The following is an 18,694-nucleotide window of genomic DNA, read 5'->3' on the forward strand; positions in this document are numbered from 1 at the left end:
AGACCCCGGAACCTCCAAACGTACCCAAAAACGGGAAGAAGAACCGAACTCAAACGAGGACGGATCCATTGGGGAGGCATAACCCGGGTCTCGCAAGAGGTATGCAGCAAGAGCTTCCCGAGCCACCTTCGCAGAGAGACGGGAAGTAGCAAACCCCTGTAAAGACGGAGCCGAGGTACCCAAAGGCGCCCGGAACCGAACACGGGGAGGAGCCGAACCCAAATCATACTCATACAGGGAGGGAGGATAAGAAAACCCCTCCCCCTGCAACAATAAACCCCGTGGGGAAGGCAAAAGCACCCAAGCGGGGTCACAGGGGGCCCAAGGCCCCCAGGCCGACTCCTCCCCAGCCCCAGGATCCCTTACGTCGGGACCCGGGGCAGAGCCGTCCTCCAAACCCTCTACCCCTGAAGAAAAGGTAGAGTCCAAGGGAAAGGCAGACAAGGGGGCCTGCTGGTGGGACCCAGAAGCCTCGGCAGGAGGAACCGGCTCAAATGCCTCCGTCCCCGACCCGGATGGGGCAGCCCCCGAAGCAGCCCGAGTCTCTCCACCAACTAAATCCTGTGCCAAAGCCGAAAGCCGCATACGTTTCGGAGCCGGACACAGGGGGGGTGGTGCAGGAAGAACCACAGGGGAAGGACCAGAGGGCGTAGGAGTCAAAGCCATAGCAATCAACGCCCCCAGGTCAGGGTCCCTAAAGCCAAAACGGGGCAGCCTCGGGGCATCCAGGTGGGAAACCAACCTAGCGCGTTGCAATAACCTAAATCTAACATGCAACGCTGATGCTGCCTGTACTCTAATAGGAACATCCTCAGAGTAAAACCTGAGCACAAGCAGAGAACAGGACTCGCAAGACTCCGGGTCAAAGGTGTCATTGACCCAACAGGCAGCATGACGGAGGCAAAACAGGTGACTGTCACCCTGAGACAAGGGCACACTGCAACCTTCAAACCCGCACAAGGCAGGCTGGAACTCGGGAGACGCCTCCATGGGTCCCCGAGCCCCGACAGGGGTTTCCAGGGCCCGTAGGGTAGCAACTACGGGAAGCCCGGGCAAGGTGTTGCTAACCGGTTAAGAAACCCAAACAAAACACAGGTAAATGATAATACTGAAAGCCCCTGGGACGTGTACAAGCACGGGGGCCTAGCAGAGGACCACCAAAACAATACCAGGGGAACTATGGGCCCACGAGGCAGCACCTCCACCAGGCAACCAAAAACAAAACAAAAGAAAAACCCCGCAAAAGTACACCGTCCCCAGAGCAACAGGAACCGGTCGCCGCTTAGGTGGCAGGCCGCGCAACACCTTGACGCCCTAACCAGCACAAAACCACTCCCTACCCAAGGCCAAACAAGGGCCCCAAGCCCCAGCTGGCCCCAAGGGCGAGGCAAATGCCGAGCAGCAAAAACCTCTACGGGAGCGGTTCCCGAACGCCCCAGAGAAGATAACCCTGACACGCAAGGGCAGTACTCACAGGGCGCCTAGGGAAGGAAGCCCTAGACGCATGCAGCCCCGGCACTGATGAGGTACTCCTGGCCACCGCACACCACAACAACAGCAGAGAACGCCACACGAGGCAAACACCGCCAAGGAATTTGAGGCCAGAGAAGCGTCTATCCCGGTTGACACTAGCTTGCGAACTGACGGCAGCCGGCGCGGTGAGGTCCGGGGCCCCCCCCCTCCCCCTCCCGGGGAGGGGAGGGCTGCGCGGACGACCGGCGCGGCAGTAAATTGATTGTTTGATTGTTTTCCTTGGGATTGTAGGGAGTTTTCTACCTCTCTGTTCGGTTTTTGTTGTAGTTTTTTACCATGTGGGGTTTGTTTTGTTACGCCTACCTTTCTGGGTGCCTAACCCCGGTCGATGGCAGATAAGGAAAACCCCCAACCATATGGGGTTTTCCAGGGCCATTGCTCCCTGAAACCTCTCTGAAGGGGCCAGGTTCTGGCGCTGGTCCCTGGTAGGTCTGAACTCCATAGCTAATGTCCCGGTCTAACATAACACACATTAGCCCGATAAGCTCCAGGGAGCCGTAGGGGCTCCCCCCAGAAAAGCTGATTGCAGGAAAAACAAGGGAAGAAAGGCAAATAACAAGGTAGAAATAAGCTATAAAATAGGGAAAAAAATGTACACAATACAGTACAAAGCAAACTCAAAAGGGGCTTACAGGGGTACAATGGAGTAAGGGAGTATGGCTAGGCTAGGCAACCTAGGTAATAAATGAGATTAACGAAAAAACATATAAACATGGACTATACAAAACACAAGATATAGAAATACAAAACAAAAATATAAATAAGACTAAGCAATACAAAAACAAATTGAGCAAAAATGAAAAATGAGGTAGATTGCTTACAAGTACTCTCAGGTACACTGTAAGTAACAATTTGCAATTTGAGATGCAGGCAAAGCCAGGGGTACAATGGAGTAAGGGAGCATGGCGAGGCTAGGCAACCTAGGTAATAAATGGAATCAAAGAAAAGTTGAATAATAAGCATAGGCAAATTTAAGCTAATGATTATTAACTATAAATAGTTCAGTTATGACTGTATAATTAATAAGACCTGAAGAACTATTTATGCACTCAATTAAATAATTTCAGTAAATGACTAGTTAAGAGTAAGTTAAAAATTAAGTCAGAAAATGAAACAATGAGACTTAGGAAACCTAGCCCCACTAGTTGACAGGGGGTTAATTAAGTTAATCAGTTAATCATGTTAATCAGTTAATTAAGTTAACTAGTTAACTACTAACTAAAGTGCTAGGAGTTCTTGCCTACCGGGGACCACGAGCCAGAACCTGGCCCCCTCAGAGAGGCACGAGGAGCAATGGCCTATAGAAACCCCTTTGTGATTGGGAGCATTCTATGTCTGCCATCGACCGGGACAGGCACCCAGAAAGGTAGGCGCCCCAAAACAAACCCCTATTCTGGTGAAATTATTGCTACCGAAAGCCGAACGAGTGGAGAAAACTCCCCAAACAAAATTATCAAACTAGCATGACGTCATCACGTCGCCGCGCCCCAGTCTGCGCAACCCCCCCTCCCCGTGAGGGGGAAGGGGGAGCCCCAGACCCTCCACGCCGGCGATCCAAGTGGCAGTTCTTGGCTGATGGTATTACTGGCTGGTCGAGTGCCTCTGGCTCCGGTTTTTGTTTCAGTTCTGTGTCTTGTGGTGTTGAATGTTTCTACCGGTGGGGTGTGAGCCAGGAGTAAGATTCCACAGTACTCGGGCTGCATGTTCCTAGGGCTATCTTCCCTAGGTGCCCTGTAAGTACCGCCCTTGGGGCTTGGGGCCACCTTCCACAAGTCACCTTGGGTTCTGCCTCCGCTGTGTCCTTTACTGCTCGGTACTGGGCCACCCTTGGAGTCGGCTGGGGTTTTGTTCCCCTGGTTTGTCTCTGGGTAGGTGGTAGTTTTCGTCACTGGTAGGGGCGTGGGGTACTGCACAGCTAGTTTTCACCATTAACAGCGGCCGGCTCTGTTCCGCCTGGGTACGTTGTCCTCTTGCGAGGTTTTTCTTTTGTTTGTTTTTGCCTGATGGGGGGTCTGCCTTTACTATGGTCCCCCTTCCTGTTCTAGGTGATTTTCTTTTGAATTCTTCTGTTGGCAATACTCCCCGCTTGGCCCCCGTGAGTGGACACGTCCCGGGGATTCAGCTTTAGCAGTTTGTTGGTAGATTTGGGCGCCGGTTCGCGGTACCCTGCCTGGGCTTCCCTTAGCGTGTACCAAAGGCTAAGGGCCCTGGGAAACCCCCTCGGGGGCTCCGTGGTCCTCTAGGTGTGTCCCCGGAGTCCCCCTCACGTCCTGCGAGTTGACGGTTGATCTGTCCCCTTGTCTCAGGGTGATACTCACCGGTTGTGCCTCCGCCATGCTGCCTGTTGGGTCCTTGTTCTTGTGACCCGGAGCCGTCCGATGATTGTTGTCGGTACGCGCTCTCCTTCACCCAGGCCACTGGTCTTGATAATCAGGTGCAGGCGGCTGCGGCGTTGCTTGCTGGGTGTGTGTTGCTGCAACGCTCTTGGTTTGCGGCCCCGGATGCTCCGAGGCTGCCCCGTTTTGGTGGTTGGGGTCTGGACTTGGGGGTGGGGGTCGCTTCGGCTCTGGCTCCTTCCGCTTCTTGTTCCTCTCCTTCTGTTCTACTCACTTCCTCCCTTGCTTCCTGCTCTGAACCATAGGCGGGTTTCGGGGTTGGGGCAGGGTCTGGTTGGGTTGAGACTCGGGCGGTCTCGGGGGTTTTCCTCTTTTGGGGTGGTGGCGGAGGCATTCCAGTCAGTTCCTCCAGCCGTGCCGTATGGGTCTGACCAGTGGGCTCCCTTCATTAGTGTTTGCACGGCTGCCCCGGCTTTTCCTTGTTAAGCTGGGGCTTTGGGGGTGCGGCTCGGCCCTGGGTCATGCCGTAGAGGTTCCCGGGGTTAGGGAGGGGTTGCCTGGGGGGCCTCGGCCCCGTTTGCCCCTCTTGGGTCCTTGTACCTGTGGTGTAGGGCTGGCAGTTCCTCAGTGGGGTTGTTCCTTCCCTCTGTGTTCCTGTTGCTTTCGGGTATACCCCTCTTTGGGTTCGGTTCCGTGTTCCTTCGGGTTCATTGGTCCCGTCGTTCCTGGGGGTGTGTTTCACCCCCTTTTCCTTACCCTTTTCGCTCTTATGTCTTGATGCTGTTCAAAAAAAAAAAAAAAGAAAAGTGTTCCGGTAAGGTACATCCATACAAGATGTGAAACAAACATTGATGGATTTCTATCTTGGCCTAGTACATAGTGCCTCAAACGTTTCGTATCATTGTACCTGCAAGTTCCTTGGTCAGGGGTGCTTGTCGTGGTTCTAAATAAATAATAAAAATAAATGTTTATTTAGGTAAGGTCCATACGTACTAGAGATTTTACAAAGAATGATGGATTTATAGATAGAGCTAGTACATACAATGCCTAAAGCCACTATTACGCAAAGTGTTTCGGGCATTCGTTTCGGGCAAAGCGTTCTCATTGGTTAGCGAGTCTCTTCGTACCTTCCAATATTATTGGAACGTCTGTTGATTTTCGATGTGGTTTCCATCGGATCTTTTGTCAGCTTTGTTGGTTCCCTTCCATCATTTGTTTTCTTTTGCTTCGTTTTTGCCATGTTTTGTTTTCGCGTCGTCTCTACTTCCAGTTTCGGCGTTCTTTGTCTTCGTTCCGCACACCTTCCTGGTGTTTGTACGATGTCTGTACGTTGTGTGTACGATTTGTGTGTCCGCCTGGTGTACGAGCCACGCCTCCCGGTGGACGGGTGGTGCGTTTCGTACCTCGTGTGCTGGGGCCGCAGTGTGCGTTTTGTTTACGGGCGGTATTCTCGTGTGTTCGTGCCATTTCTTGTGGTTTTCTACGGCTTCTTGCTCGTTTCTCCCTCCAGTCGTGGCCCTCTGGATGCTGAGGGTGTTTTGGATTTATATCTGGGGTGTCACTTTGTTCTCCCTCTGTACTGCTTCGTCTTCTGCAGGGCGCGCACCTCTGGCTGTATTTCTCCTTCGACCTCGCATTTTATTCAGGTAACGGTACATACTATGCCTTCTGCCTTGAGTCTGCATGGCTTTCGGGCACACCTTTAGCGCTGCTCCTGGTATGTTGCTTGGCTTGCCTGTGTTGTGGCACGGTCTTGTCTGCTCTGCAGGTGAGGTTGTCTTGTCTGGCGCTTCTGTCGGCCTAGTGCTGGTTCTCACTTTTGGTGGGGTGCTTGCCTAGTTGTGCTTGCAGGGGTTGGCTCTGGCTCTTGGGCCCCGCTTCTCCGTCAGATGACGGTTGTGCAGTTTCCTGAGCCTTCTGGGCTCTGTCTTCACGTTTGCTCCTGTGGGTGGCTTCTGCCTCCTCCACATGGCTTTTTGGTGCTTTTCGCTTCCTTTCCCTTCTGACATTGATCAGGTTCTTTTAGTGTCTGTGTCTTCTTGTGCGTACAAACATACGGACATAAGTACAGTGGACCTGCGGAGGGCCTATTGGCCCGTGCGAGGTTGCTACTGTTTCTTACCATCCATTCCCACTCACATACATGTCCAACCTGCCCTTGCACCAATCGTGGGGCCCCACCACCACGTTATGTGGTAAATGGTTCTGCACGTCACCGGGCCTATTGCAGTGCAGGTCATTCCTCCGGTCTTTCCTGATTCTGCGCTTATCCCTTTTATGCCCGGTGTTTCGTGCCCACAATGTGTCGCAAGGGTGGCTTGTGCCACTATCCCAGTTTCTATTGTTTCGTGGGGATTGGTCAATAAACACAAACGCTCAGGAACTACTTGTCTTTTGTTGCGTATTCAGTAGTTGCGGGTGATATTTTGGCGGGCAATGGTGCGGGTTGGGGGCTCTGAGTGTCGGTACGGTGTCTCGCTTGTCTGTTCTGGACCACACTTGCAGGTAGTCTAGTTATTCTTCGCTATTCTGCTGGTTATATGCTTGGGCACCGCCTCAGTTCTCCACAGGTTGGCAGGACTTTTCCTTGGACGTACGAAACGGTTTGAGTTCCATCGTTGGTGCTTTGGAGAGCTTTGCTTCTCTGGTTAGGCTCATGCGTTTGGAGCGAGTATCTTCTTGGGATACTCTACTCACTCTGCCACCCTTGTTCACTGTTCCATCCTTGTTTCCTCTTCCCCGCTTGGCGGGATTGCGTCGATGGCTCCTGACTGGGGTGTTTGGTGTGGTGTTTGGTCACCTTGCATGTGTCTTTAATGCCTTTTTTGTCCATCTTTTATTCTTTGTTGTCCTGTGGGGCTCTGCCCTGCATTTTGGTGTTTTTGTTTTCGTTGTCGACCCCGGGGCTTTTTCCCTGTCTGGACACTTTCCTTGCCTATCTTCGGTGCCTGACTGCACACTGCTGTCCATAAGGTCCCTCAGGTATGTACGCACTCCTCTTCACATTTTGTGGTTGGTTATGTGCGTTACTTCCCGGCCGCTCCTTGGGCCATATTCTTGGTTTCCTTACTTATTTCCGTTTTTCCTCCCCATGCTACACTTTTTTGTGTGTCTGGGTCAGTGCTTCTTGGTTATCCTGTTTGGTGCTCCGGTGGGCCTCTGTCCATGTTCCACGTCCTGCTTTTGGGCTTCTCCGGTGTTCCGTTTTGGTACCAAGTTCCTGCGATTTCTGTGTGGTTTTCTGCAGGCTTCGGGTTGCGCTGTCTTTTGGGGGGGGTGTGGATTTTTTGGTCTGCCGCTCCTGCCTTCCTGGTTCCTTTTCTTGGAACCGGGTTTGCTGGGTTCTGGTCCTGGTTTCGGTTTTTCTTTGTTCCTTTTCCGGACTGGGTGTGTTTGCTTTCCTGCGGTTTCTCGTCCTCGGTAGTTATCCTCTTGGATGCCTCGGGGATGCGTGTCTCATTCTTCCCTGCTGGAGCTGGTTATGTTGCTCCTTTGGGTTGCGGGGTCCCTGTTTTTAGCTTCGCGTTTTGCGAATCTAAACACAGGTCCCAGGTTATTGGGACCAGGTTATTGGTCTCCCACCTGCGTGTTTCGTCTCAGGGGAAGTGTGTGGTTTTCCTATCATTGCAAAGAGTCCTTTGGTCTTTGATTGGGTTGGCTTGTCTTCCCTTCGGGGTTGTTCTGGGACCGTCATCTGGGATTGTCATGTCACCTCATGTTGGCTGGTGCTGGCAAAGCCGCTCCTGCTTGCGTTCAGTGTTGCGGTTCCTTCTGCTCCATTCCACTTGCTGTCCTGGGCGTTGTTCCCCTCTGGCCTGCTCTTGAGTTTTGGGGCCGTCCTGGTCGTTGGCCTGGGTGGTCTTTTTCTTCTCGTTTTGGTCTTTGTTTTGTCTCTGGTTTTGGTTGTTCAGGTAGGACGTGTGGTATCCGCCTCCCGGTTCCTTCCCTGTTTTACTTATCTTTGGGGAGGTAGCTCCGGGGAGCCGACGGGGCTTCCCCCAGAAAACCAGCGTTGAATGTAATGAAACGCCATTTTCTGGGTGAGTCCCGTAGGCTCCCCGGCATCCCGCCCTCCCTCCGGTCGGAGGCGTTTTTCGAGTATTTAACATCCACCCTAAGAACTGCCAGTTGGATCGCCGGCGTGGAGGGACTGGGGCTCCCCCTTCCCCCTCTTGGGGATGGGGGGGGGGTGCGCAGACGGTGGCGCGGCGACGTGATGACGTCATGCTAGTTTGATAATTTTGTTTGGGAAGTTTTGTCCACTCGTTTGACTTTCGGTAGCAATAATTTCACCAGAATAGGGGTTTGTTTTGGGGCGCCTACCTTTCTGGGTGCCTGTCCCGGTCGATGGCAGACATAGAATGCTCCCAATCACAAAGGGGTTTCTATAGGCCATTGCTCCTCGTGCCTCTCTGAGGGGGCCAGGTTCTGGCTCATGGTCCCCGGTAGGCAAGAACTCCTAGCACTTTGACTGATGCCAGAAAGTTATACATATCCATTCAGCCTGGATAGCTCCGGGGAGCCTCCGGGACTCACCCAGAAAATGGCGTTTCATTACATTCAACGCTGTTTTTTTTTACCTTTATAACAAAAATGGTGTTAAATTAAATAAAATAATAATATTATTGTACTGTATTTGGTCACTGTTTCTGGGGGGAGCCCCGTCGGCTCCCCGGAGCTATCCAGGCTGAATGGATATGTATAACTTTCTGGCATCAGTCAATGCATGGAGTTCTTACCTACCAGGGACCACGAGCCAGAACCTGGCCCCCCTCTAGAGAGGCACGAGGAGCAATGGCCTATAGAGACCCCCCCTTATGATTGGGAGCATTCTATGTCTGCCATCGACCGGGACAGGCACCCAGAAAGGTACGCGCCCCAAAACAAACCCCTATTCTTGTAAACTATTGCGACCGAAGACCGAACAGGTGGACAGAACTCTCCAAACGAAAATTAGCCCTCATGACGTCATCATGTCGATGCGCCGCCGTCTGCGCAACCCACCCCCCTCCCCGGGAGGGGGAAGGGGGGAGCCCCAGACCCCACCGTCGATGACCCAACCATTAGTTCTCAGGCTGATGGGATCTGGTGTGGTCGTGCCTCTGGCTCCTGTTTGCAGTTGCAGTTCTGTTCCTGGTGGTCTGAGCTGTCCCTTCCGGTGGTGTGTGGGCCAGGAGTTTTATTCCACGGTTCTTGGGCTGCATACGCCTAGGGTTATTTTCCCTAGGTGCCCTGTAAGTACTGCCCTTGGGGCTTAGGGCTACCTTCCCTGGGTCGCCTTGTGGTCTACCTCCGCTGTGCCGTGTACTGCTCGGTACTTGGCCGCCCTTGGGATCAGCTGGGGTTTTTTCTTGCCCTTGTTTCTCTCTGGGTAAGGGGTAGTTTTCGTCACTGGCAGGGGCACGGGGTACTGCACAGCTAGTTTTCACCAATAACAGCGGCCGGCTCTGTTCCGCCTGGGTATGTTGTCCTCTTGCAGGGTTTTTCTTTTGTTTTTGTTTTTTGCCTGGTGGGGGGGTCTGCCTGTTTGGTCCCCATCACTGTTCTTGGGGTTTGTCTCCAGATTGTCTACTTGGTGGTCCTCCCCGCTTGGCCCCCGTGAGTGTACATGTCCCGGGTGTTCAGCTATAGCAGTTTGTTGGTAGTTTTGGGTGCCGATTCGCAGTACCCTTCCTGGGCTTCCCTTAGCATGTTATCAAGGCTAAGGGCCCTGGAAAACCCCACAGGGGCTACGTGGTCCCATGGATGTGACCCCTGAGTCCCCCCTCGCGTCCTGCGAGTTTGACGGTTGCTCTCTCCCTTGTCTGAGGGGGATACTCACCGACCCAGAGTAGTGCGACGTGTGCTGTCTGTACGTACTCCAGTTCACCCAGGCTACTGCGCCTGATATGCGGGTGAGGGCAGCTGAGGCGTTGCATGCTCACTTTAGGTTGCTGCAACGCGCTAGGTTGGTCGCTGCCCCGGATGCCCCAAGACTGCCTCGTTTTGGTTATAGGGACCCAGACTTGGGGGTGGGGGTCGCTTCGGCTCTGGTTCCGTCCGCCCCTCCAAGTCCTTCCCCTTCTGTTGCTCGTTCGGTCCCCCCCCCCCCCCCCCCCTCTTGCTGCCGGCTCCTAAACATCTGAGGGTTTCGGAGCCGGGGCTGGGTTTAGTCGGTTGTGAGACTCGGGCGGTCTCGGGGGTGTCCCCTTCTGGGGCAGTGGCGGAGGCATTCGAGCCTGGTCCTTCTGCCGAAGCTTCTGGGTCTGGCCAGTGGGCCCCCCTTGTTCCTGCTTTGTCGGCTGCTCCCACCTTTTCTTTGGGGTTGGGGGCTCAGGAAGACGGCTCGGCCCTGGGCCCTCTGGGTGAGGTTCCTGAGGTTGGGGAGGGGTTGGCTTGGGGGCCTTGGGCCCCGTTGGACCCCGCCTGGTTTTTTTTGCCCTCCGAGCGGGGCTTGGTGTTACAAGGAGAGGGATTCTCTTTCGCTCCCTTCGCGTACGAATTGGATTTGGTGTCCACCCCTCCCAGGGTTAGGTTCCGTGATCCCGAGAGTTCTTCGGTTCCGTCTTTCCAGAGGTTTCCCGCTTCCCGTGTTTCGGCTTCGAAGGTGCCTTGGTGGCTTACCTCTTGCGTGACCCGGATTATGCCTTCCTGATGGATCCTCGTTCCTTCGTGTACGGATCCCCAGGTTTGTGCTGGTTTCGTTATGAGGTTCTGGAGTCGTCCTGGTTGGCAGACTGTCCTCTCTTTTCGTTGGAGGCTTGGCACACGTTTTGTCGGTCCTGTGCGCTTGAGTGGCGAGAGGTTTCCTTGGCATTGCAGGTTTTCCTGGGGGGCGCTTTCGAGCATCTGAATGCTAGTTTGTTCGCCCCTGCCCTTCCGCGGGATGTTGATGTCATGCAGCTCCACGTGCAGGTTCCTTCCCTCTCGGCTGCCTTGATTGCGGAGGATTTGCGGACTCGTGGCCTGCTTGCTTCGGCTCTGCGTTTCTTTTCCCTCCTGGAGCTATCCTCGGATTGGCTCTAGTTGGATGTGGGAGCGCTGCCCTCGGCTGTGCAGGCGTCATTTGCTTTGTTGAAGCTCTTCGTGCCCATCCTGTGTGATGCGGTTTCGCGGTTCTATGCTTCTCGCCTTGCGTGTCGTCAGGCGGTGCTAGCTTCCTCCTTGGAGTCTGCCTGGGCCCTGGCTCTTCGTTTGTCCTCGCCCTTTTGTCCGTTGCTGTTTGCGGAGTCTGCGGTGGGGCAGTATCTGCAGGCAGCCTTGGTCAGTTGTCGGCCTATGTCGGAGTTGTTGTTGCTCCGGGGGGCTCGTGGGGGGCCTTCCCAGAAGGGTTGTGCCAGGGCTCGGGGGCCTTTTCGTCGGGGTAGGCCTTTGGTGTCAGATTCTGGGCTGGCAGCGCCTTCGGTTCTGGCTGTTGCTGGACGGAGTGGGCTCCGTCCTGTTCGCCGCCTTGGTTCTCGCAAGGTGCGTCGGCCCTTTCGCGGTTCGCCCCATTGACGGGGCGATGGGGGGGCGGCTCGCCCGGTTTGCCCACGCCTGGTCCCACGATTCATGGGCTTTTCGGGTCGTTTCGCACGGCCTGTGGTGGCGTTGGGTGGCTCTTCCTCCCTCGGGGGGTTCGGGGCTTGCGGGGCAGGCCTCTTCTCCTGCGCTCTGTCGGGTGATCTCGGAGTGGGTTCGCTTGGGCGTAGTCGAAACGACGTCGTCCCTCAGGTGGGTTTCCCGCCTGTTTCCGGTTCCGAGACAGGACTGCGCAGACCTCCGGTTCATTCTGGACTTGTCCCGTCTGAACCCGTGGGTGTTGTGCCCCTCCTTTCGGATGACTGCACTGTCCCAGGTTCGTCTTCTCTTGGAGAGGGGCGCTTGGATGGTGTCCCTGGATCTCAAGGACGCGTATTGGCACGTCCCGGTTCATCCTGAGTTCAGGGACTGGCTCGGTTTTGTTGTGGGGCATCAAGGTTACCGCTTTTGTTGTCTTCCCTTTGGGTTGAATTTGGCGCCACGTGTTTTCACACGCCTCACTCGGGTCGTGGTGGCCTGCCTGCGTCTGCTAGGTGTTCGGGTGCTGGCCTATCTCGACGACTGGCTGGTTTGGGCTCCCAGCCGGTCCGTGTGTCTGCTCGCCAGGGATTTGGTTCTTTCCCAGCTCGCCAGGTTCGGGTTCTTGGTGAACTGGAGGAAGTCCCATCTGGTTCCCTCTCAGGTTCGGTCTTGGCTGGGTCTGGTTTGGGATGCTCGGACTGCTTCCTTGTCTCTTCTTCCGGCGGCTCTCTTGCGCCTGCAGTCCCGCCTTCGCCCGTTTCTGAGGGGTTCCCGGGTCACAAGGTGGTTGCTCGAGAGTTTGTGCGGGAGCCTGAACTTTGCCATGATGGTCTACTTGCCGGGTCGGGTGTGGCTTTGTCGGCTGTTCTGGTTCCTTCAGGGCCAGCCCTTCCGCCTCTCTCGCGATCGTTGGGTTCAACCTCCGGGGGCTTTGCGTCGGTTGCTGCGTCGCCGGCTTCCTCTTCGGGTTTTTCGGGGTTCGGTGCCTTGGCGCCTTCCTGTGCCCTTGCTCGATGTGTACACGGACGCGTCGTCTCTTGGCTGGGGTTTTGTGACCAGTGCTCACCAGGCCGGCCAGGGGCGGTGGGTTCCGTCGGGCTCACAGCACAGTGCGGGAGCTCGCGGCAGTGTGGATGTCACTCCGGAGGATTAGTCGCTTACGGATCGACGATCCGGCTCCATTCGGACTGCACCTCGGTGGTTCATTGTTTGAACCGTGGGGGTTCGATGCGATCCTTGGCTCTTTGGGGCTGGTCGCTTCGGGTGACTCGTCTACTGAGTTCTCAGGGTTTGGCTCTCCTGGCGGTTCATGTTCGGGGGGTGTCCAACGTCCTGGCGGACGGCCTGTCTCGGTTCTGTCCCCTGTCCTCGGAGTGGAAAATCGATGCCGACTCCTTCTGTTGGCTGTGCCGGATGTTCGGGACTCTGGACGTGGATCTCTTCGCGTCGGCGTGGTCGAGGCGTCTCCCGGTTTATGTGGCGCCCTTTCCCGACTGCGAAGCCGTCAGGGTCAACGCCTTCCGGCTGGACTGGGTGAGGTGAGATTACCTGTACCTCTTTCCCCCGGTTCCTCTGTTGCTCCAGGTCCTGACTCGCTTGGAGACTTACCAGGGTCGTGTGGTCCTTCTGGCCCCTTGGTGGCCGGCCCAGCCTTGGTTTCAGGCGCTGCTTGCTCGGTGTCCGTACCCGAGGGTCTTCCCGTGGCTCCGCCTCTTTCAGCAGATCGGGCGAAGAATGAGTCGGCTGCGTTCCGGAGGGGGCTGTGGGTTGTTGTTGCTTGGTTGGTAAGGCCGGGGGTGCATCATGTGTTGTGTCCGGTTGTGGCTCTCCGCCGTTATTTGCGCGCCACGGGTTCTGTTGCCAGGGATGCACTCTGGGTTGATCAGGTTTCCCTTCTTCCCTGTTCCCGGGCTCGGGTCTCTCAGGTTGTCCACAGGGTTATTAAGTGTAGCCAGCCTGTGGTTTTTCCCCGGGCCCACGACGTTCGTAAATTTGCTGCTTTGGCGGCTGTCTTTGGCAACATGTCTTGGGTGGACATTCGGGCTCGGGGTTTTTGGAGATCGAACAGGGTCCTGTCCGCTCGCTACCTGGTGAATGTTCCTGGGCCTCGTGGGGCCTGCATTGCTTTGGGTTGACGGTTGCAGCCAGTTATCTCGCCTTCATGTTGAGGAGTGAGGATGGACCGCCGCCCGGGTAAGACCCTGTTTTTTCCTTATCTTTGGGTAGTTAGCTCCGGGGAGCCGACGGGGCTCCCCCCAGAAATCCAGCGTTGAATGTAATGAAATGCCATTTTCTGGGTGAGTCCCGGAGGCTCCCCGGCATCCCTCCCTCCCTCCGGTCGGCTGTGTTTTTCGCGTTTTTGACATCCAGCCTAAGAACTAATGGTTGGGTCGCCGACGGTGGGGACTGGGGCTCCCCCCTTCCCCCTCCTGAGGAGGGGGGGTTGCGCAGACTTCGGCGTGGCGACATGATAACGTCATGAGGGCTAATTTTCGTTTGGGGAGTTCTGTCCACCTGTTCAGTCTTCATTCGCAATAGTTTACCAGAATAGGGGTTTGTTTTGGGGCGCCTACCTTTCTGGGTGCCTGTCCCGGTCGATGGCAGACATAGAATGCTCCCAATCATAAGGGGGGTCTCTATAAGCCATTGCTCCTCGTGCCTCTCTAGAGGGGGCCAGGTTCTGGCTCGTGGTCCCCGGTAGGCAAGAACTCCATGCATTGACTGATGCCAGAAAGTTATACATATCCATTCAGCCTGGATAGCTCTGGGGAGCCTCCGGGACTCACCTAGAAAATGGCGTTTCATTACATTCAACGCTGGATTTTTCTCAAAATTTTAATGTGTCTGGTTTATAGCAATGAATTGTTTTTCCTCCTTTTTAGGAATGAAAACATAGCAATACTAATTATCAGTTTCATTATTCAGGAACTAAGCATGCATTAGTCAAGATGTTTTTGTGGTCTTTGCAGAAATGGATACGAACAGAAGGTGATCGACTAATAAAGGCTGATGGCCTCAACCTGTGTGTAGACAGTGCAAAGGAGAGAGCAGTTGGATTAGTAGTAGAGAACTGTGATAAGACAATAACAACTCAACGATGGTCTTTCATTGTAAATAAATCCTAATATTAAAGGTAAGCAATTAATGTTTGTAATGTACAATTTAATTATTAGAGTTTTGCATTAATAACTTCAAAGGATTTCTTAACAAAATAGTTAAATCTATACTATAAGTGAGAATGTCTGTCTGTCTTTCTAATGAAAGTTGGAGGCCAAACACCTTAGGTTTGCTTTACCCAACTTTGCAGGGAAAATTATCAGAGGTACAGGATGAACATAGGCTGGTTGTGATCAGGCCAAGTTAAATACTGTAAAAAATATCCTGTAACCCAACCTAACCTGCCCCCCCCCCCCCCATGCAATTTTTATGAAGTCTGAAATAAAATTACAGATGTGTTTTCCATAGAGTTTACTGTACATGTTCATAAACTACTGAACAGCAATGACATGAATTCATTCAGGTTACAGTGAGCAGGGAAGTTGGTTACAGTGATGAAAATAATGAGCAGTGATGATGGGTATTGTGATGGTAGTGCTATAATGATAGTGCAAAAGCTGGGTAGAGCTTGGAGGTGGACTTACTGGCCGCCATGGCAACGGATGGTGGTGCGCACAGTGTCTCTCCCATTGACATTCCCGATTCCTTTGAGGGTTTTCAGGACCCATTGTAACTTGACAGGCATTCCGATCATGTCGTTCTCCTAGTCTTGGAGGGGGATCCAGAGGGTGTTTTCCTGGACAGTAATCATAATAGTAAGGCTAATAGATTGAAGGCGAAACGTCGCCAATGTCCTGAGGTACCTTGTGACCCTCTGTGGCCTGTTTCCACGCCCTCCAATCACTCAAAGGAGGACGAGTTCTCCTGGCCTACAAACGTTCATCATTGCCTTTGATGCCGATATGCCCGTTGATCGTAGTGTTTTTGAAAATAGCAGAACACAAAGTCTCCTTTATCATGCCATTCCCAAGTTTTTATAGATCAAAGTGCACAATATCAGACTAAATAAACGCAGGAACTTGATTGTGGTGGACCACAATCACTCCGAGGACCTGGAGCTTTCGGATGTTACTGACATTTGTGGTTACAAAGTCCGTTGTTATAAATCTCTGGGCGACCGTTTGGTACGATATGTGATCCGGCATGTTGTTGACATTAGTGTGGATGACATCAAGGCGCAGCTGCAGGATGCTGACATTCCAATCTTCGGTGTCAGGCAGTTTCTATGTAGGACTAATGGCGAACTGTGTGATACCGGCACTGCCCTCCTTACTTTTTTTGACTCCTTTTTTCCTGATCGGGTTTGAATTAATGGCTTCTTCCATAAATTGGAGGTGTACGTCCCCTGTCCCACTCAATGCTTTCGTTGTAAAGGTTTTCACCATACCTCCCAAGGCTGCACCAACGACGTCAAATGTTGCAAATGGTCTGATTCCCATTATACTCATGCCTGTGTGTCCAGTATGCTCTGCTGCCCCAACTGTGGTGGTGATCATGCCATCACATTCAAGCAATGTCCTTCCTACGTAGCGGCACTCACTAAGGCTCTCCCTGCTGTAACCCTGCCTTCCAGTCGTGCTTTGCTTCGTCCTGACCCGGTCCCTCTTCACCCCCTGCTTCCCACTCTGCCGCCGCCTTTACCTGTGCCTGACCTGTCCGTCCATGACATTCCTCTCACCCCTGCGACCTCTTCTCTCCCACACACCGTACAACTGAGTCCTGATCTTGTTGACATTATTGTCACTCGCGTTGTGGATGCCCTCGAGAAGGTGCTGGTCCGACTCCTCACTGAACTCTTTCCACAGTTTGTCCTCCCCGTTCCTGAGGCTGACCCGACGCATCCCTCCTCGGCTTCTCCTATGGTTGACGTCCAACCTACCACAGCTGCCTCTGCTATCTCCAGTGCATTTTAAATGATGCTAGACAACACCCTTCAGAACTCATTGGCATGCCTTCCCCTGTGTCTCTGCCTAGGCTGCCTTGCCACAATTTTCTACCCCCCGGTACTAAGAAGGAGCAATCCTCTGTCGTCCCAACTTCCAAACGCCCTGCCGTCTTGCCTGATGGGCCCCATAAACCACACTCTCCCACGACTTGTCCTTGCACCTCTCTTAGGTCTTCCTCCTGTCCTGCTGGCACTTCTAAGAACTGATACGTTTGCGTCCCAGCCGTAAGGCTCATGATTTTGTCTATGTACCTTGCCCTGTCCTAACCTCACCTGTCCCATCCTGGCTTCCTCAGACCTAATACACATTCACCCCTTGTACCTTCCTCTGCTTATACCTCCCTTACTTTCTCCTGTCTGCTTTGCACCTGCCTCCTACACATCCTTCGCCTCCCACCCTCCGTCTCTTGCCTACATCCTTCGCTTTCTTTATTGCAGCGATACTTTGCATTTGCCTTCTGTTATCCTCATTATTCCCGTGTTGCGTTCCTTTCCTCTTGTTTGTTTCTTTTGCCTTTTTTCTCGCTTACGTGGATCGCTTTGTTATCTTCCCGCCTCTGTCACATCGTGACCGTTGATATGCCGCTGTAGCATAAGCTTCTTTCTACATTACCACTTGTGCAGTCATCGGGAGGATATACCTTCATGCAAACTGCACATATTGCGATGAAGACGTACTAATGATGGTACATAGTGAAGATGTAAGATCAGGGGAGAGGAGGGGACATGGGGAAGATGAAAGAAGAGTGGGACAGATGGATGATGAGGAGAGATGGAGGAGAGGTGGGTCAATGGGGGAAAGAGGGGGTGAAGAGGGAAGAGGGGGTGAAATAGGGAAAGAGGAGGAGAAAGGGGCTGAAATGGGGGATGGGGAAGAGGAGGGGAGAGGGGGTGAAAGGGGAGGAAGGAGGAGGGGAGGGGGAAGAAGGAGGGAGAGAGGGGAAGAGAGAGGAGAAGGGAGAGGGATAGGAAGGTGGAGTGAGAAGAAGGGAAAGGAGGGGGAAAAGACAGACACAAACCCTGGCACTGCCAGATACATCTCTCTATATAAGATATGAATAGAGATGTCTGTTCAGTGTTGGAGGCAAGATGTGAAGAAGCAGGGAAGAAGGGGAATGAGAAGGGAAGAAAAGAGGGGAGGTAATAGGGAGATGGGGTGAGGGGTGAGGAGGAGGAGGAGTTGAGGGAGATGGGAGGGAAAAGGGAATGAAGGGGAAGATAGGGAAGGAGTAAGAAAAGAGATGAAGATGGGTAAAGGGGGTGGAGGGAGGGAAGTGGGGGTGATGTGGGGAGAGGGGGGAAAGAAGAGGGAGAATGGGGGTGAGGGGAGAGAGAGACCATCCTGGGCAGCACCAGTTAATCCCCCTTCCCCTTAGGAGTATGACATACAAAGTGTACTGTATATGATAATAGGATCTGTTGCACATGTGTGTAAGGGATTTTTTGTGTAAATACGGAATCCTTTAGTCTTCACTTGTACACTCTCTAGCAATTGTAAGATAGAATGGAGAGCTCAAGAGGACATGTGTGACAGTTCAGTACTGGTCACAGAGTAGGCTCACTTGCTAGCTATAGCCATGCACGTTTGTAAACCATCCTGGAGTCCAGTGGAAGGCGGATGTTCCCTACATCATTCCATACTTTACACATATTCTACAGCTAATATTGACCCCCAGAAACTCACATAGACTCCCTCCAGGAGGCAGGGGGCAGACTCACCAGGAGGCAGCTAAGTCCATGGAGACTAAATATGTTAAAAAACATCGGCCTAAACCAACCCCATATAACCCAAATCACTGGAAAAAGAAATAAAAACATTGTTGTTTTCACCACTGAACCAGTGCATGCTCACTCAAAATTCCAACCCCATATTATTTTAGAGTGTGTAGCACTACAAGAATTTGAGAGCTTGTCCAACAGCAAATTTACAAATATGCAGAAGAGGAGGCATAAAAATACACCTTTGAACAAGCAGACCATAAGACTAGGGAGGAGCTTTTAAGAAGAATTACCATCGCCCTCTTGTCTACAGGCCACAGCGGTGTGTCATCACCATGTCCAAATTCCTCCATGCAGAATCTCCTCTCCCAGCATCTGCATGCAACTACAACCCCCCCCCCCCTCCCCTTCCAATGAGTCCAAGGGTAGGCTAGATACCCAATGGCAGCAAACTACTTAACACTTTCGCACTCTCGGCGCTCAAAAAAAATCAATACCCCAGATGCTTTCGGCACTTCGCGCGCCTACGCGGTAAGACCGAAAAAGTGTACACTCTTTTGACTGTCCTGACAATAATTGAAGG

General features: G+C 53.2%; 1 protein-coding gene across 3 annotated transcripts in view; it reads left to right on the top strand.

The window, feature by feature from the left end:
* Positions 1–18,694, top strand: part of Pgant2 (polypeptide N-acetylgalactosaminyltransferase 2) — a 476,685-nt gene that overhangs the window by 444,150 nt on the left and 13,841 nt on the right. For all 3 annotated transcript variants that reach the window (XM_069327914.1, XM_045737766.2, XM_045737767.2), the window contains one exon: positions 14,360–14,523. In XM_069327914.1, coding sequence (XP_069184015.1) covers positions 14,360–14,515 — 156 coding nt within the window. In that variant the 3' untranslated portion in view covers positions 14,516–14,523. The remainder of the gene's footprint in view (positions 1–14,359; positions 14,524–18,694) is intronic.

Source organism: Procambarus clarkii, chromosome 20 (assembly GCF_040958095.1).
Source record: "Procambarus clarkii isolate CNS0578487 chromosome 20, FALCON_Pclarkii_2.0, whole genome shotgun sequence".
Lineage (NCBI taxonomy): Eukaryota > Metazoa > Arthropoda > Malacostraca > Decapoda > Cambaridae > Procambarus > Procambarus clarkii.